General features: G+C 43.2%; 1 protein-coding gene across 9 annotated transcripts in view; it reads left to right on the top strand.

Moving 5' to 3' along the window:
* RGS6 (regulator of G protein signaling 6) overlaps positions 1-19,303 on the top strand; it is a 464,907-nt gene that overhangs the window by 364,699 nt on the left and 80,905 nt on the right. For all 9 annotated transcript variants that reach the window (XM_074327257.1, XM_019733355.2, XM_074327258.1 and 6 more), the window contains exons 4-8: positions 5,034-5,084; positions 8,071-8,177; positions 9,409-9,460; positions 15,304-15,368; positions 18,960-19,036. In XM_074327257.1, the coding sequence (XP_074183358.1) occupies positions 5,034-5,084; positions 8,071-8,177; positions 9,409-9,460; positions 15,304-15,368; positions 18,960-19,036 (352 nt within the window). The remainder of the gene's footprint in view (positions 1-5,033; positions 5,085-8,070; positions 8,178-9,408; positions 9,461-15,303; positions 15,369-18,959; positions 19,037-19,303) is intronic.

Here is a 19,303-nt window from a genome sequence, read left to right as displayed (position 1 = left end):
CTCTGAGGTCCTGGGACCACAGATGGCCAGAGAGAGAGACCAATTTGAGGCACATGGTGTGCCTCCCACTCTTTACTCCTCAGGGAAAAGACAGCTTTGTGAGTTCTGCCTTCACTCCCCTCTGCCCTTTCCCTGGGGAACAGAAAATGCCCAGGCCCCAGGGGCCAGCAGGGAGCCATTCTAAGTTCCCCAAACCCTCTCTACTCGGTATCTGTAACCCCATTCTCCATACCCTCTCCACTTTAGTCTCAGAGACCAATTCTTCCCTCTCTGCTTTTTAAAATGAAAAGTGGTTTCTCAGTGCAAAAGTAATATACTAACATCCTGTGAACTCCACATCATAAGGAAATGTAAAGAATAGAAGTTTCCCATAATGTGACCCAACCCTCTCCCCATGATAACCTAAAGTTAGCAGTTTAAATATACTTCCAAAGCTTTTCTTCTGCATATGTGTATATATGCATACAGATGTAATTAGTAGAGTATAAATACAAATATATATTTTCTATTGTAAAAATTTCATTCTAAAACATATACTGTTCTCAATAGGTTTTTTCATCTAATACAGTAGGTATTCAATAATATTTATTGTAAGGTGAACCATAATTTATTTATTCAGCCTCCTTCTAGAGAACTTTTGAGTTGTGTCCAAATACTCTTCCAATAAACATAATTATATATGTAGAAAAGACATATTGAAATACATACATACAATACATATAGAAACATAAAGCATGCTGCATATAATAAATACATACTTAAATATACTAACAAACCACTCATCTTGTGCAGAAATGTTTCAGGTGCCCTCTGGTGTATTTCATGGATATCCCTGGAATATATGTTGATAAATTAGCGTCTAAAGAAAACTTTAAGCCACGTGTTTTAGGACCTTTGGGAATAAAGGGTAACATCCCACATTTGTTCCTAGTGTTTTTATATTGACTTGAAGTCCTTGGGAGGACAACGTGACTACAATGGACCAGAATCCAATAGTGATTACAATTAATTTTGGATAAAACAGAATAATAATCTGCTTCAAATTCTTTTTAGATCCGGAAGGAAAGAATGATTGGGGAAGGGAGGAAAGAAGGAAGAACAGTGGGAAGAGAGAAGAAGAATAGTGCTTTCTCCTGATGGTTATTTGCACTCTTCTTGTGTGACTCTACAGTGTAATCATTGTAGGTTTTTAAAGGACATAAAATAAAGTATTTTGACAAATTTCCCTTCCTAACTTGTTCCTGAGGCTGAACATGCACCGATTTCCTTTCTGCCCCCAGGCTGGAGGCTGGGCCCCTCCTGGATTCATCCTCAGAGCCTAGAATCCCCCACACCCAGAATGAGAGTGTCTACAGCATTGCTGTGGCCACAGCGTGTGACGGGTGGCAGGAGGTGGACGCTGCGGCAGATTGAGGGCAGTGGCCCAGGACAGCCACGGGCAGCAGCCCGGCCCACACCGGACATGAGGACAGTCACACAGGTCCCCCAATGAAGACACTGGCTGTCATGGTGGCAGCACCAGGGACAGGAAACCCAGGCCTGTGGTCCCTGCTGTAAAAAGGGTCCTTTGTGACTTTCCCTTCTTTACCAAAAAAAAAAAAAAAAAGTGCTTAAATGGGATCTTTCAGTTCTGTGAATGCAAACTCAGGCCTGGTGAACTAGGGAGACAATTAGGCCAGACACTGGGCACATAAAGCCAAAAGGGGGTAGAAACCCAGACAATGGTGCTGAAGGTTGGGGTGGGATGGAGGGGGAGCGGATATGACAGCAAGGAAGGAGTTTCAATGTGAATGAATACTAATTAGTGACATGGATATTAATGATGACAGTAATTAACAAGGGAAAGGAAGGGCTGTCATTGTCCCAGGGTGAGTAATCAATCTTGGCAGGTGATAAATAATGATTCAGCCAGCTCAGCAGAAAGATAATCCGCCTGCCCGGGGGAGAGCTGCTGCTGATGCTGGAAACCTCTCCGTTTCTAGGCAACCCACAAAAAAGAACTATTTTTCTTTTGAGGAAAAAACAGGTTAGAGTCACTCCCCCACCCCCAACTTGGGATTACAGTTCTTATTTGATTTGTGCTTTGTTCTTCATTTCCTAGGACAAATGTTGAACTTGTATAATTTGGAGGAAATGGACCTGCACTCACAAGTACACACAGATATACACTCCCCTTTCTCTCAAAGAATGTGAATGAACAGGAGTGTTTTGGATCCAAAGTTTAACTCATAGATGCCAGTCCAGAGCACAAGTGAGGAAAAGCTTAGAAGTCTTGCTTTTGAGGTTGAAATGGGGGGGCCTTGCAAAACCATATCAGCGGAGGCTGGTCCTGTGGGGAGCACACAAAGTGTGGGGATGGGGCCCTGGTAGGTAACTGTAGGTTTCATTGACCTTCCAGAAAGCCAGAGGGAAAAAAATATCTAGGCACTCAGGCCTATACTGGTCTCATTTCTGGCAACCAGTCCAATTTCTGAGAAACTTTATTTCTGGGAAAAGGGCAATAGTTAATACCTTCTGCAACTCTCCAGTCTTTCAGCTGGGAAGCTCCCCCAGGAGAGCAATTGGCAGTCCCTTTGCCTCCCATCAAGCCTCAGACCCACAAGACTTGGGTATCGAGAAATGTTGCCCTTTCAGGCTGTTTTCTATCACACATCCCATCCTGAAGTGACAAAGCTGCCTTCAAAGGTCTGCACTGGTTTAATACAGGTGGATTGATTGAAAGTTCAGAACCTTCCAGAAAATTGGATTCCTCTACTCCCCTCTGAACTGTGCTGCCCTAAGAACATTGGTTCTAGGTGCCACGTTTTTAAAGGGAGCATATTCAGAGAATTGTGACCAAAATGGTGAAGGACTCCAGGGCATGTCATGCAAGGAAACAGCTGAGGTATCCAGGCATGTTTTACCTGGAAGGGGGAAAACTCAAAGAGATGTTAGTAGTGTGTTGGACTATTAAGACAGCCTCACAACATAGAGGAAAATCTGAGCGTTGCTAGATGGGGGTGAGGGGTGGGGGTAAGGGGGAAGGTGAGAAGATTAGAAAGCACAATCTCCGTAACCTCAAGATTGCCACAAGGATACAAAAGTCAATTTGGGGAATGTAACCGATAATGTTGTAAAGATTTTGTAGGGTATCCAATGGACACTTGTCTCATTAGGGAGACCATCTCAAGGATGATGTAGATGCCTGATCACTGCACTGTACACCTGAGGCTGAAGCTGAACAATCATGAATGTCAACTACAATTTTATGTATATATATAATTACAAGAAGTGGAGTACAGCATTAGGAATAGAGACAGTGGAAAAGTAACTGCTGTATGTGATGTCAGAGGGGTAGTGGATGCGGGGAGGGGGGTTGTCACTGTGTGAGGGATATAAATAATAAATGTCTAACTATTACATTTGTGGGGGCAGAGCCCCAGAAAGAAGTTTCCAGGCTCTCGGCCTCACATAGACAGGTGCTGGCTCAGGTAGTAAATGGCCAACTGTGATTGCATGGCCATCAGCTGTGGCTAGTTGGCCGTCAGCTGTAACCAGTGAGCCATTGGCCACAATATAACTGCTGTGGCTACGCTAGGAGAGAGAGAAGAGAAGAATGGGGGCTAGCAAGAAGATGGCGGCTGGGCTGGCAAGCGTGGATGGCGGTTTGCGGACAGTGTGGATCCAGCCTCCAGTGAGAGTATAGTGCCGCCAGAGAGAATATAGTGGTATGACTCCCCTACCTATGGCTCCGTGGGTGTTCCTTTTTGGCCTCACCATATCCTGCGTTATGAGGGGAGCAGGACCAGAGACCCCACAGGCCGCCCTGCATGACAAATGGCGCAGCGAGCAGGGTCTCCCGCACGACAACATTGTTTTGTACACCTGAAACTAATTTTTAAAAAAAAGACTGCCTCACAGAGTGAGAAGGTCTGGGTTTGTTTTTCTGTTGTCAGAGGACAAAACTAAGGCCAAAGAGAGGAGATCAGAGAGAGTCAAGTTTCTGCTCAGAGAAATCACAGACAATGTAACTGGAACAGTTGGGGGACAATTTGTGAGTTCCTAGGTACTAGGTTTTTCTAAGTGGAGATTACGTCACCTCTTCTCCAGGATATTGTGGACTGGGCTAATGTATTGTCTAGGGTTGAAGTAAATGAGCTTTAGAAGTCCCTTCTGACTCTTAAAATTTTTGGTTAGTTAAGATAATACTAGATGACAAAACAGGTAAGGCCCAGATTTCTGGGGCTTAACATGACAAACATTCAATCCCATCAGAGCCCAAAAGGGACATCAATTTTCACGGTTATTCAGGAGCCCAGGCTCCTTCTACATTGTGACTCTGCCCTCCCCTGGGCCCTTAAAATCCTCTCCCTGCAGCCAGCAGATGGAGAATGAAAGGTGTGGAGCTGTGGAGGCTCACGTGGGAATTTTTACCGTCCAGGTCTAGAAGTGGCATACGTCATTTCCACTCACATCCCACTGTTAGAACTCAGTCCACACCAAACTGCAGGAGAGTCTGGAAATGTTAACTAGCTGTGACCCAGAGGATAGGTGAACACATAGAAGTTTTTCCCACAGACTCAGGGGTACTTTCTTTCAGTGTGGGCCCACACCAGAAGAAATGAGAGATTTATTTTCAGGATGCTGTGAGGTCACCTGTGTTGATCAGCCCTTGTCAATCAGGGTAGGGCGCTGAAGAGCCTCTCTCCCCACAGGAAATGGTGTGGGGGCCAGGTGTGCTAAAACTTCACCAGCCTGACTGGGGAAGTCATCGAAATCTGTATTTGCAGAAAATGCCCTACAGACGTTCCCTAGAAATGTGGACACAAGATCATTCTCAGACATCAGAAGTGGATGTTTTTTGGAAAAATGGGATTGTGACTGTGGAAGTGCACCAATGGGTGGACAGAGTCGGTTAGGATGGGAAATTCAATAGTACCCAGCTCTCCAGGTGTGAGCTAATTAGAATTAGGAGTCTCTTAGGTAAACATGTTTCTTCTGCCACAGGGTTTAACACCCATGAGGTCTTCAGTTGAATTGCTTTGTCATTGCAGGTACTGACATTGTGCAGTGGCTCATGAAGAACCTTTCCATCGAGGACCCAGGTACTTGACCCTTGACCTTTGACCCTGACTTTATCCCCTGTGGTATCACTAAACATCCCATAACCAAGTTCCAGACTAGATTCTCCTACCTTCCTGAGAACTGGGCTTATAAATGCGGAATCACTCTACTTACAAATGAAATTAACTTATTTTCTCCACTGAACACCTATCTTTAAATTTAAATCACCCTTTGAGAAAATGAGCAGCCATTTAGAATGCCGAAGAGCCCAATACAATAATGTGTGAAATGAGATGAATTCTCGTTAGCCACAGCAATTAAAGATAAGTTGTAGCGCTGTCACTGAACAGCCTTCTAGAGCCGGCTCTTAAAATCAGATTGCCTGATCCATAATTAAGATGTTTAATTATTTGCTAAGATGCCTTCTGTTTTCTGTTTCTGTAAGAAGTGAAAGAATGATTTTTTTTTTCAACTTTATTTGTGCATTTCAATTAGGAAAACCTTACCAGAAAACAACAACAAAACCCTGGCCAATAAAATTCCCAAATCTGTCCTCCCACCAGAAAATAAGCAGTAAAATTTATTTTCACAGCATGATTAGAAAATGGAGAGTTCCAGAAAAATGAAAATTCTAGATAAGTATGGTTTATGATCCATGTGTTGAGGGTTAAAATTTTAATGAATTTATTATGCACTCCCTGTCTTAACTGAGTATTCTTGATGCCTATATGTTGTATTTATAAATATCCACAAATGTATTCTGATGTTCTTAGGCTTGAAACCTATTTGCCCCAAACTAAATGGCTTCCAGTTGCCATGCTTTTTGAAGATTTTTTTTCAAGTACCCTTTCTAGGTATCTGACCTTCAGCTGTGATTTCTTGCTGGAGTCAGTATGTCAGCTCAGGCATTCCTGTATTTTTTTTAATCTGATGCTCCTCATATACTATTGACTATGAAACAATACAATTTACGTAGAGTTTGATTAAATGTAGTTGCCAGAAATCTGAGTGCCAGAAAAGCAGGTCATTAATAGAAGTGACACCAGCTTTTTTTTTTTCACCACCTTGATTAATGGCCACTCTCATGACTAGTGAAAATTCTTAATTCCAGTCCAGTTCTTAATCCACAGGGGAAAACTATACATGCTAATCCTTCAAGGAAAGACCCCGAACCAGCTAGCCTATGTGTCTCCCTTATCCTGGACTTCTGATTCTTCACCTGTAAAAACGAAACTGAATGAGTCTCTGCCAGTTTAGTCACATGTATTTAGGGTCAACATGTGTTTTGATTAGCATGCTAAACTAAGGAACACCTTTCTTCATGGTGGTCCTTTCTCTTTCTCTGTTTTCTTCACCCTTCCAAAACAATCATTGTGTTACTGACATATATTTTATTATTATTGATAGTAGTAGTAGTAGTTAGTAGTAGTTAGTAGTAGTTAGTAGTAGTATTCTGAGAACCCCACACCAACTAGTGGTAGAATAGGTTCAGGCATCTTCTGACCCTAGTCTGAGACGCTTCTGTGAAAGGTCCAGCATAAGGAGGGTCATGTCTATGAAGATCTGTTATACGCTGGTGCCCTTGGGAGGACATCCAGGTGTTGGGAACTGTCTGAGCTTCTGAGAAATGGTTGAGCAGTAGATATTAAGAACAATTTACCCGCTGGGAAGAGAAGGGCGGAAATGAAGCAAACCAAGGCCCTGGGAAGCCAGGCGCGTCTAACTCCCTCTCCTCCCTCACTTCCTTCTTCTCATCAGCCACATTTCTAAGCAAAAGCCCTTTTGCTCAGAGAATGAAGTGAGACTTCCAGCTCCTAGATTGGTGACATGAAAGTCACCTTCTTACTGGATTTTATTCTTCCTTTCCTGGGAAAGGAGCAGCTGCAGGTGATAAAACTTCCCTTCTTTGCTGGATCCGTGATTCTTGAAGCATGTTGACTTTAAAAAGCAAACTGGTCATCACTAAGCAAGTGAAATAAATCTCCATTTATTTTTATTCCACCAGTTACAAGGGCACGTTTGTTCCAAAGGAAAATAGGTGGTTTTGGGTAAACAAAATGCTTGGATTCTACACAACCTCAATACAACCTTGCAAGTAAAGCCAAAACAAGCCACTTTTAAAAACTCAGCACTTATGAAATTAATAATTCCTAGAGACTCCTGTACATGTCAGTAATTTCCAAGTCCAAAAATGAGTTGTTACCAGAGAGAGCACTTTCTTTTATATTTGTGAAAGATTATCATGTGAGGTAGAACTGTTTAAATTTATTGATATTTTTTCTTAGCTCTGCTCAGAATAAATATAAATTATTGACGATTTGTGTGAATCTATTTATGATTGGCGCTAAAGTAACAAAGCAACAGGTTAATTGTGGCAAAAATATATAAATATTTTTATCAGCTTGGCCGCTCTATGCCACTTCCTACTATGCTGCTTACCACCAAAATGAGGTTTTGCTTTCTGTCCGTAGGAGAAGGATAATGCCCTCCTCGTCGCTGGTGGGACTGTCATAGCCAGGAATGCAATGGGAGTCAAAAGTCTCTGTGGGCAGTGAGGCTGGATTCTCATTGCTGAGGATGATAAGAAATGATGACAACATAAATCAGGGCTGCCAGCCCTTATTGAGCACTTACCCAGCAACAGCCGCTGCGAAACACTTCATGTGAAATGAATCAGTCAAGTACAGGTTTATCTACACCAACACTCATGCTCTTAACCATGAAGCTAGGCTTTCTTCTGGAAGTCTTGGGACAGGGGGAGGTTAAAACAATGTCTGACTCTCAGAGCTGGGATCCAGAGGCATCCCAGACACATGGCAACCCTTCCCCACCACTGATATCACCCCCAGCCTAGTGCAATTATATCATGAAGTTATCAGTCAATCAGTCAATCGTGCAGTTATCTGAGGGTGATGACAGTTGACTTCCAGTTGCCTTTCTGCTCTCACAAGCTTATATTTCTGCTAAGTAGCCCTGCATTCTGATGACTTCCTAATTATTTCTCTCTCTTATGCCTCATCCCCGCAGTTGAAGCAATACATTTGGGAAGCCTTATAGCTGCCCAGGGCTACATCTTTCCCATCTCGGACCATGTTCTCACCATGAAGGATGATGGCACCTTTTATCGTTTCCAGGTAGGTCTGCCAGCTCCTCTTCCTGAAGAACTTTTTCTTATCATCATCATCTGATCTCAGATTAGAACCACATTAAAAAAACAAAAAACCTGAGGGTATTTCAGGGAGCAAACTTATCTCTCACCAGCACTGGGAAAACCAAGAAAACTTTTGTGTGGGCCACTTGTTGTTCCTCCAAAATAATATTAAAAAGCCCTCATGGAGAACCTACCATTTGTTGGGCAATTTACATGTTTCCTCATTTATTCTGAAGAACAAACATTTGGGAGGCAAATATCACCCATTTTACAGATGGGAAAACTGAGATGCTCAGAGAATTAAGGGGGCACTTAGCAAATCTAGGAGACAGCCTTGGTTTGAACCTAGGTCAGCCTGATAGCAAAGTCCTGGAACTTCTACTGTATGATGCCACTTTCCTGGTGTGAAGTTCCTGTTTGCCACCTACTAACCCTTCCCACACATTTTCTCAAGTCCTCTCCTAGATCTGGGGCAGAGGAAAAGGGTTGGGGAGTAGAGTGGTTCAGACACGGTCAAAGGGTCTTAGTCTGCTGGGACTGCTATAACAAAATACCACAGACTGAGTGGCTTAAACCACAAATATTTATTTCTCGCAGTTCTGGAGGCTGGAAGTCCAAGATCAGGGTTCCAGTAAGGTTTGGTTTATGGTGAGCACGCTTATCCTGGCTTTCAGACAGCCACTTCTTATTGTGTTGTCACATTGGTGTTTCCTCTTATAAGGGCGCTAATCCTATGGGATCAGGGCGCCACCCTAATGGCCTCGTTTAACCTTAATTACTTCCTAACTCCAAATGCAGTCACACTGGGGGTTAGGGCTTCATCATATGATTTGGGAGATGGTGAGGAGACACCATTCAATCCATAGCAAAAGGATAAAAGGAACTTGGGGCTTGTGTGCCCAGTAAACTGTGCCAAGCTAACTTTTGTAGTTAGGCTTCTATTATCTCAGGATAAGAAATTTTTGCCCTATACACTAAGCTTCTCATGTTTGCATTTATTTTGCCTACCTGGATTCATTTCTCAACACCTAGATTACAATGTTGAGTGGCCTCAGCTGTATGGAGAACAGGAGAGGGCTGGGCTGTGGTGTCAGCATGAAGGACATGGTGACAAAGCCTGTCCTAGGGAGGGGTCATCACTGACCCTGGCCCCCAGGCAAAGGAGGGCAAGTGCTAGCATGCCTCTGTGTCCTGACACCTCTGCTCTTTTACAGGCTCCATACTTCTGGCCTTCGAACTGCTGGGAGCCTGAAAACACGGACTATGGTGAGCAGTGAAGCCACAGCCCACACTTAGTGTTACTCCTGGGAGTGAAAAGACCAGTGCTTGGTGTCTGGTGACTGGGGTGCACGGGCTGGAGGGTCTTACCCTGCTTTGCTCTTCCTCATACTGTTGACATGTATGAAAAATCCTGTTCCATATCATGGAGAAGGGCAGAACACACTGAAAGACGCAGCCATTGGAAGGGAAGGGCGGGGAGGAGGAAAAGTCTACTGGTACCAAGGCTGGCGCATATGCGCCTTGTGTTAGGGCCGTGGAGAACTGAGATCCCACAGTAACACTGTAGGGCAGTGGCTAGTGGCTCTTCTCCTGGGGCCGCGTTTCGTGGAGGCCTAGATAAGGAGCCACCTCCCCCTGACCCTTTCTATTCTCACAGACTTGTTAAGATGTATTACTATCTCATTAGCATTTTTGATAGTTGGAAGTTAGGGGAAATGGAGAGAGACCAGGGAGGCGGATACAGAAGTTACCCTGCACTGGGAAAATAAAGAGTGGGTGACGTTGGGAGCTGGGTAAACAGGTAGTTACCTCTATAAAGGCAGGGATCTATTAGTCTCTTGCCATGTACTCTCTGTGGAGACTTTACTATTTCTATGTGCCAATCTTCCAAAGGAGTTACATTGTCCCTCTACTTCAGATAAAGAACCTGAGACCCAGAGAGACCACCTCCTCACACCTATCTCACTGTAATCTCCTTGTCTGGAAGCTTCCTAAGGGTGGGGCTGGTCCGCGTTGTTCATTCTCATATCCCCCAGTGCGTGGTACATGCCTGAGGCATACTTGGTGCTGAGTAAATATTTGCTGATGGTTCTGGTTCTTTACTAAAGATGATGAGCCCACACTCAGTGGGTGCAGCAGAATTTGAACTCAGATCTTAGTGGCTCCAAGGCACATGCTCCTTTCATGGTCCCATGCGTGGCATCATCACAGTAGCACCTGCCACTTTACACAGCTTCCTCGTCACTGACATAGCTGCCGGGGCACTCCACAGTGGCTCTCCTTGGCACTGGGACACTTGATGAGACCTGCAGTTTCTCCCAAGGCTCTTTACAGGATTGTTTGCACAGGAAGACAGAGGCAGCTGGAGCTGGGTGGTGTTCCCAGGAGGCTGTCCGGGAGACCTGGGTGAGAAGCTACACCGTTTGGCTCACATGTTTGAGGGAGGGGTAACCAGCCATTGAAAGCAGCCCTAAGGATGGAATGTGGACAAGTCATTGCCTAATAAGGTTCTGGGGGTCTTGTTTCCAAGTCTGGAAACCAGTCCTTTACAGAGGGCAGGTCCCTCTGATTGTTTCATCAGCTGTCTGCAGGCACCACTGTGAGTCCCTCCCGAACTGTGCTGTGCCCTAAATGATGTAATTAGTGGGGCCAGCAAGTCTTCTGGCTCAGAACTGGAGCTGCTCATAAAACATGTGTTTCTAGGGCTAAAATTCGGCTCACAAAAGCCCAGCTCGGAATTTGAATAATTGTAGCTCAGTTTCATGCAGCAGCCGTGTGCCCTTGTGATTGTGGAAAACCAATATTTTTCCAGGCAATGGTGAGGGTGGGAGGGTGGTGGGACCAGATCACTGGGCCCAAGAAAGATTAAAATACTTCCTTGAATATAAAGCTTAGGCCATCTGACACTGCATACCGCAAACATAATTTCCCTTTCTCTACAGGTATTCTCCATTTCGTAATTTTAGTTATAAACAGGAATAGAAATAATAATTTATATCAGGTTCTCATTAAAGCGAAATTATTTTGAATTCCTGTGCCTCGATTTTGGCATATCAGATGGAGAAGTCAAGGCACAGGATTCAGAAGTACTCAGCAGCATTTCCAAAGCAGTTTAGGCAGAAAATCAGTAAGTGTTTACCAAGAAAGATTTCAGCACAGTGAGCCCAGGGTTCGCTAGCTCTACTAGTTGGTGGATCTTGGCAAGTTACTTCACCTCTCTGTGCCTCAGAATCCTCATGTTAAAACTAGAATAATAACAGTACTTGTCTCCTAGTGTTGTTTTGTTAGGATTAAATGAAATTCATGTAAGGTTTGGTGGGTGGCACATAGTAAGGAGTCAGTAACAACCAGGGTGGTGGTTGGTATTATTATTACTCCCAGGGTGATGTTTGATCTTATTGGTTCTGTCAGACATTTACTGATCACCTTCTCTGTATCAATTGCTCTGTCACAGCTTTGAGTAAGTCATGGTCTTGCCCTCTAAGCATTTCAGGCTGGGGGAGGTGGAATGGTGGGGACAGAAGGGCGTGGTGAGGAGTCTGATTTGAGTATTCAAAGGTTAGTTATGTTGATGGAGAATGATTCAAAAGGTTGGATTATTTGGGAGGGGCAGGTTTATAAAAAAGCCTTCATAGTCAAGAAGAGACATCTAGAATGTCTTCAGTTTTAGGGAAACATTATATATCCCCAACAACAAGTTCACTGAAAAGGGTTCCCTCATTTCTAAAATGAGGCTAATAACCGAACCCATCTCACAGGGTTATTATGAGGATTAGTAAGTGAACATTTGCAAGGCCTCTAAAACGGGGTCTGACATTCAATGAGCTTCATATAAGTGGTAGCTACTTTTATGTATAGTGATTTCCCAACACCTAAAGCAGTGCTTGACACATAAGAGACCCTCAATAAATTTTTAAATGGGTAAATGAATAAGTAAATGGGGCAATGAATGTCACCGTGGAAAAAGCTCTGAACTAGATGTTAATTCTAATTCCACCACCACCAGTAACTAGCCGGTGGGTGAATCAATTCACCTCTCTTGGCCTTTAGTTTTCCCATCTGTCGATGAGGGGTCTGTGCTTCATGGTTGCCAAGGTTACTTCCAATGCTAAAATCCCATTGTTCTAAAAAGCAATTAGAGGGTATGAGGAAAATAGGGAACTCCATGATTTATATGTTTCCTAGTGTCAGAGATTGAGGTAAATAACGATATCATTAGCAAAGACAGAAAGTTTGGAAAGGGAACAGCTTTTCAAGTACATTGAAATAAGATAAAGTCAATGTATTTTTTTATGTTTAATTGCACGTGCAGTACATGGATCCATTCTGTTTATAAAACATGTTATACAAAACCATTTTTTAACATATTCTGTTTGTGTCATGGTGAGACACGGTGAGCTTGAGATGGCAGTGGGTCATCCAGGTGAGACTGAGATGCCGGTGAGGTGGGAACACCAAGTATGAGGGCCAGAAGACAGATTTTTCAATGAGAAATTCAATATCCAATAAAAACCAACAGCTGGGCTTAAAGCAGTTCCCCCAGATGCCCCACTATAGGACAGGTTGGTGTGGCCAGTGGCCATTTGATTGGTTAGATGTTAGAGCAAACTCTGTTGAAGGTACTGTGGTAGTGCAGACAAGCCCAGGTAAGGTCTGTGCCAAGAAGAGGCCCATTCAACAACTACGTCCTGCCTCCCTAGTTTTGGTGAACAGACTCACTAATACCATGTTTCCCAAAAAATAAGACCTAGCCGGACCATCAGCTCTAATGCATCTTTTGGAGCAAAAATTAATATAAGACCCGGTCTTATTTTACTATAATATAAGACCAGGTCTTATAATAATAATATAATATAATGTAATATAATATAATACCGGTCTTATATTAATTTTGGCTCCAAAAGACGCATTGGAGCTGATGGTCTAGCTAGGTCTTATTTTCAGGGAAACACAGTATGTGACATCAGCCACAGGAGAAGTGGGCAGAAAGCATGCAGCCATGTAATTCACAGTCATCAGGAGTAGCACCAATTTCATTCCACACATGGCACTTTACTTCATAACGTAGGGAGCTCATTTTGACCCATATGGGTTGGAAATTTCTCAGGATGATTCTGCCTAAATAAAGCCTAAATTTGGCTTAGACTTTCCTGAGTTCACATTTGGCCAATACAAATTATTGTCTGTCTGTGGCAGTATTGTCAAAGCAGCTACCACCTCCACTGACCTGCATTGCTCCTGGGTCATCGAGACCAGGACTGCTGGGGCTGGTGATGGGCCAGGCTTCCTACTCCAGGTTGCCCTCAGTTGCACTGGTGGTCTAAGAGCCAGAAGGCAGTACCTTGTAATAGAGCAGGCACTCCTTTTGCAGACACAGTAGAGAGTTGTGGCTTCTTGGTTCACTGGAAAAGTTGGTAAGTAGAGAATCATGGAAAATGATATAGACATACTTTAATCACTTCATATTAATGGACGATATACAAAGGAACATTCATTTGGCAGGCTTTTAAGGTAAGACCCTTTGGTCCTGTTTGATTATGGGTTGCAATCATTTGAGTTTCTTTCTTAAATAAAACAAAATCAGCCATCCAGTTTTGGCATCTTTAAAGTACATCAAGAATTTAAAAACACTTTTGAAGCAACCTCTATGTTGACCCGTTGGAAATTTTTATTATTTTTTTCCCATTTTTTCAGTTATCTCACCTGTACCAAATTTATTAGCAATTGTCTTAGCCAGCTTTCCCTTATAAAGTTGTTCCAAACCATTCAACTGGGTCTTCATAGAAACAGCTCTCTCTCTTTTCACATTAATTGCATCAGTGAATGTAATGTGTACTTACGTTACAGTAAATTTACATTATTAAAATAACAAGTGTACCTAACATAAGCAGATTTGAGAACAAATACAACCGACTCTCATCCACATACAACTCGAATGGTGTGAGCAGAAGTGTGGGCACAACAAAAGAGGCTGTGAGCCGCCAAGTTCCAGCATATTGTATCGTACGCTGCCATCAGTAACATTTTCAGACCACATGGAGGAGGTTGGTTAATCCAGAAAGGAGTTGGCTAAATATCCTAACATACTTAAGTTATCAAACAACAGGTAGATCCGCTCTGACCTTCCCTCCCAGTCATTCTATTGTTCATTCACACCATTCATCTACTGTCTTCCATGGATCTGTCTACCTGGCATCGGAGCAGGAGGGAGATACTGAAGGAGCAGAGGTAGGGAGAGGAAGTGATGAAGGCCATGTTTGGGGAAGAATGCCTAGCAACTGAGGGCAAAGAACCCCTTCTTAGCTTGGAAAGAGAGACCTAAATTGTCCTCCCTTTCCACTGTCCATTCTCTCCACCTGCAGGTCAGGCCCTGGTGCTAGATACAGGGATTCATGGTATGTAAGACACAGCCTCTGCTCTTGAAGAGCCTTCAGCCTAGAGCCGGGGACAGTCTAGTAAACCAACAATCAACATTCTCTGGAATTAAGTTCTTTGGTTTAAGATGGATAGGTGCAACACCAAGCTATCTGAAACACCAAGCTGGGTCTTTAAAGATTAGTAGGAGATTGCTAGAGAGACAAAGGGGGAGAAGAGAGAAGAAGGAAAGGCCTCCCATGCAGGAGACACATTACAAAGGAGTAGAGCTGAGAGGGGTTTGGTAGCCTCACATGCCTGAGTGAGAAAGATAAGCAAAGACTGGATCTTAAAGAACCAAACATACTACCCTAGGAAGCCCAGCCTTTATTCTAAGGTCACTGAGGAGTCAATGCAGGGCATTTAAGCAGAAGGGTAACATGGTCATATATTTGAGAAAGATCACCCTGATGGAGGACGTCTGGGGTGACGCAGAGTGAGGCGGATGGAGGGGAGCAGTCAGGATTGGAAGATGGAGTCCTCATCTGATCCTGACCTGCAGAAAGATTCCTAGAGGTCAAGTGTCACGGCTTCCACATAGAAACGTATCCGTCACAGCAGAATGTTGCACACGTAGCCAGCTGGGCAAGCTGCCTGGGCGGATGGATGAGTTGGATGGACAGATGAATGGATGGATTTATGATTCCACCACACTGCTGGTTTTATGCACGTTGTAATTTCTCTTCTTCCCTCAGCCATCTATCTCTGCAAGAGGACAATGCAGAACAAAGCAAGGCTGGAATTGGCAGACTATGAAGCAGTAAGTATGACTCTTTCCTGGGATGGGTGTAGGAGAGCACAGATATATCTGCAGCTCTGTTTTAGCTCACATTTTTCCCTTTTTCACACCCCAATCCCTTTCAGACAGTGGAAAGGAAGTCTCTTCTATTAATATTTCCCCTCCTTTTTTCTCAACTCCTTTTACCATCACAAAAGAATTGCATCTTTATATAAAGGACTCTCAAAACTCAGCAATAAAAATACAACTCAACTTAAAAATGGGCAAAGGACTTGCGCATACACTTCACCAAAGAGGACATAAGGATGACAAATAAGCCCATGAAAAGATGTTCAACGTCATTAGCCATTAGGGAAACATAGATTCAATCCATGCCAACATATCACTACACACCTATTAAAATGGCTAAAATAAAAGTACTGATAATGCCACGTGCAGGTGAGGATGTGGTGAGCTCTCCCACATTGCCGGTGCGAATGCAAAGTGGTACAGTCACTCTGGAAAATGGTTTGGCAGTTTCTTATAAAGTTAAACATATGCTTGCCATAGAACCAAGCAATCCCACTCGAGAAGTCAGAACTTATGTTCACACAAAAACCTGTACACTAGTGTGATAGCAGTTTTATTTGTGATCACCAAAAGCTGAAAACAACCCAAATGCACTTTAACAGGTGAATGGTTAAAGAAACTCTGGTACATCCTTACAACGCAACACGACCCTGCAGTGAAAAGGAGCAAACTATTAATACATGTGACCATTTGGATGAGCATCAAAGACATGGTGAATGAAAGAAGCCAGTCTCACATGATTGCAAACTGTTGGATTCCATTTATGTGACATTCTTATAAATATAAAACTATCATGTCAGAAAACAAATCAATGGTTGCCAGGAGTTGTGAATGGAGATAGGAGATGGCTATCAAGAGACAGCATAAGAGAGTTTTGGGTGGTGATGGAACTATTCTATATCCTGATTGCTGTGATGGTTACTTGAACCTATACATGTGTTAAAATTCATAGAACTGTACACCAAAAGGGGAAAAAGGCAAATTTAATATATGGTCATTTTTTTTAATTCACTATGGGGTAATTTTTTAAGATTTAGTATGTGATGGTTTTTTAAATTGCATCTTTATGCCCAATCCACCTGTGCTTGGCAGTAGATACAGAAACTGAAGACCAAATTCCACCCACAAGATGAAAGAGTTGTATATTATATGAGGTATATAGTTTCCCAGCTGGCCTCCTCCTCCACCTTCTGATTTTGTTCAAGATTTGGAGGCCCCACCACCACACTCATATTTATTCCCATTTAATAGAGCCAAGGCACAGAGAACTGGGAGACTTACAGATCACTTTGTAAAATATTTCTAATTTTTGGTGGCAGAATCCTTCCTTCACACTAAACTTTCTGGGTCACAGAGAATTGGGGAAATGGGCCAAATTTTCACAAACCCTTCAGAGGAGGCGCTGCTGACCATGAACTGACAGAAAGGCCAGCAGCTAGGAGGCGGGGCAACATTCCCAAGGGACCGTGAAGTTTCCTTCTCTGGATAATCCCCCACTGACATCACCTTCACATCCACCCACCTTCCAAATGCCCCTCCTGCTTTTGCTGCCTCCGTCTTCTAAAACAAGCATGAGGTCCCACGCCACCAGACCTTGTCCCTCTTGGGTACCTGTGTCCAAGTTGACCAACCTATTAAGCCATCGCTCCCCTCTCCACCACCCAAGGGGAACGTACATGCCATCGGAGAGCAGGACGAGTGCCCACCACCCTCTGACCACATTGGCATCACAGGACCCGTGCATGGGGAGAAACAGTGGAGAAGGATACAGAGCAGTTTACCTAGAGCCTCGGGTCCTGGCTAAAGTTTGCTTATCTGTGGGAGCCATTAACAAATACGAATGTATTGAAACATGATCTTCTCAAGCAAACCCTGGCATGGCTGTTCTGTGGATCTGAGTGTCCTGGGCACCCAGCCCCTGCCCCCTTCCTGCGCCCACAGTCACCCCTTCAGAAGACTGCTATCTTACCCTTAGTGCACTCAATGCAAAGCACTTTAATTCCACATGGACTGCCTCTCTTCCCTAACGCAATGCATAGGAAAGACCCAGAATGCAGAAGCACGTGGCCCCTCCATCCTCTTTCTCTCTTCCCTGTATTTTCCATGTTTTAGAAAAGGTCCTAAATAGAAGCATCAGCTTCTGATATATTTTATTCTGTTTTCTCTTCTCTTGCCATATTATGTTCTGCTTTGGTATTTGTAAAGAATATGGCATTAAACTGTTCTTTCAGGTTGAAGTTCTGCCTAGAAGAGGTTAGAAACAAAAAAAAAAAGTGTTTTGTTTTCAAATATAGTAATTTTATTAGATTTTTTTCTGAATCGATATTCTCTTTGTAAAAACAAAAATCCAAACAGCAAAGAAAGAGAAAATAACCTGCAATCCTTCTCCCCTACACTTTTCTTGGTACATACATTTTTTTTCTTTACCAAAAAAACCCTCAAAACACACCATAAACATTAGTGTGTAAGCTGTTCCTTTCGCCGATCTTATGCTGTAAGTATGTTGGGAATATTTTCATGTCAGCAACAATAATCTACATTATCATGTTTAATGGCTGCCTAGTATTATATAGTATGACCATCACAATTTGTATAACTACTCCCCAAATGACTGACATTCAGGCATTACCAGCTTTGCTTCCTATAAACAGTGGAAGAATCAAAGGGACAGTTTTTCTGAGGTACCTGTACACCAAGCCTTGATAATAACTGTGTATTATCAAGTGTGTGTGTGTGTTGATTTTCAATGGGTGCTCCTTTTATATTAATAATCCACTAATGAGGGTCATCAATTAGTGTTGGCATGCGCTCTATGAAAATACATAGCGTAATGTGGGCTCCAGCCTTGCATTCCATCAGAATTAGGCGGATCATTAGGGGACCTGTCAAATGCCCCCTCCTCACTGTCCTATTGTGTCACTAGGTAAATCTACAGACTTAGAAGCCTTCTCCCCAGTTCCTCTAAAGGATGCCTTTTCCTTCTTTCTGTTTTGGGGTTTTCCTTTCATGAACATCACAAACATAGACACTGCCTCTTTTCCCACTATCGAATCTGGACTTTCAAAGACATTAATGCCAGGTCCTCTAGGTCCTTCTTTCCTGCCCCTGTGCCAGATCCCAACTGGAAGACAAGTCTTCAGAAATCCGTTCTTAGTTTTTCTCTTGAAGACATCCAGTAGGTTGCAGAGACCCCCTTGTCTCTTCCCCACATCTTGCAATCATAGCCACAAACCATTGTCCCAATCTTCAGTCACCTCTGTGACAAGTGCTGTGTTCTTGTAAAACACACAAAGAGAGAGAAATCAGGCGAAACACAGAGACTTCAGACTTAAAGGGCATGTAAATGGATATTAATATTTCTGCTCTGTACAGCAGGGTCTGGTACGAAGTCAAACTGGGTTCATGTCCAGTGGATTTTAAGTGGGATCCCGCTCTTTTGTTGGGAGCAACCAAAAGAGATGGCTGTCTATACAATAAGCATTGGTGTCGATGTGCAAACTTACAGTGATGAATGCCTTCTCGTTCCTTTTCATTTCTCATTAGGAAAACTTAGCAAGACTCCAGAGGGCCTTTGCAAGGAAGTGGGAATTCATCTTTCTGCAAGCAGAAGCACAAGTAAAGTAGGTGAACTTAATAGAAACCTTTGTGAAGAGAAAAAATCTCTGGAATTTGGAGGTGGTGTGGGTGTGGGATTGCCAAAGTGGGGTTTCCTTCCACAGCCGACCAGCTGTGGTTAGTCACCAGCATCTCTCATAAGAGCAGCTGAGTAGAAAGTACGATCAGGATAGATATTTCATCTTTGTAACCCATGTTACTCAAATAATTTCAAAAGTGTGTATTACAGCAGGCAGTGGGATTCCTCCCGAATGAAGAACTCCGGTTATAAG

This window comes from Rhinolophus sinicus, linkage group LG03, assembly GCF_036562045.2.
Source record: "Rhinolophus sinicus isolate RSC01 linkage group LG03, ASM3656204v1, whole genome shotgun sequence".
NCBI lineage: Eukaryota > Metazoa > Chordata > Mammalia > Chiroptera > Rhinolophidae > Rhinolophus > Rhinolophus sinicus.
Note: the sequence above shows the minus strand (reverse complement) of the source record. Positions and strands in the feature narration are given on the sequence as shown.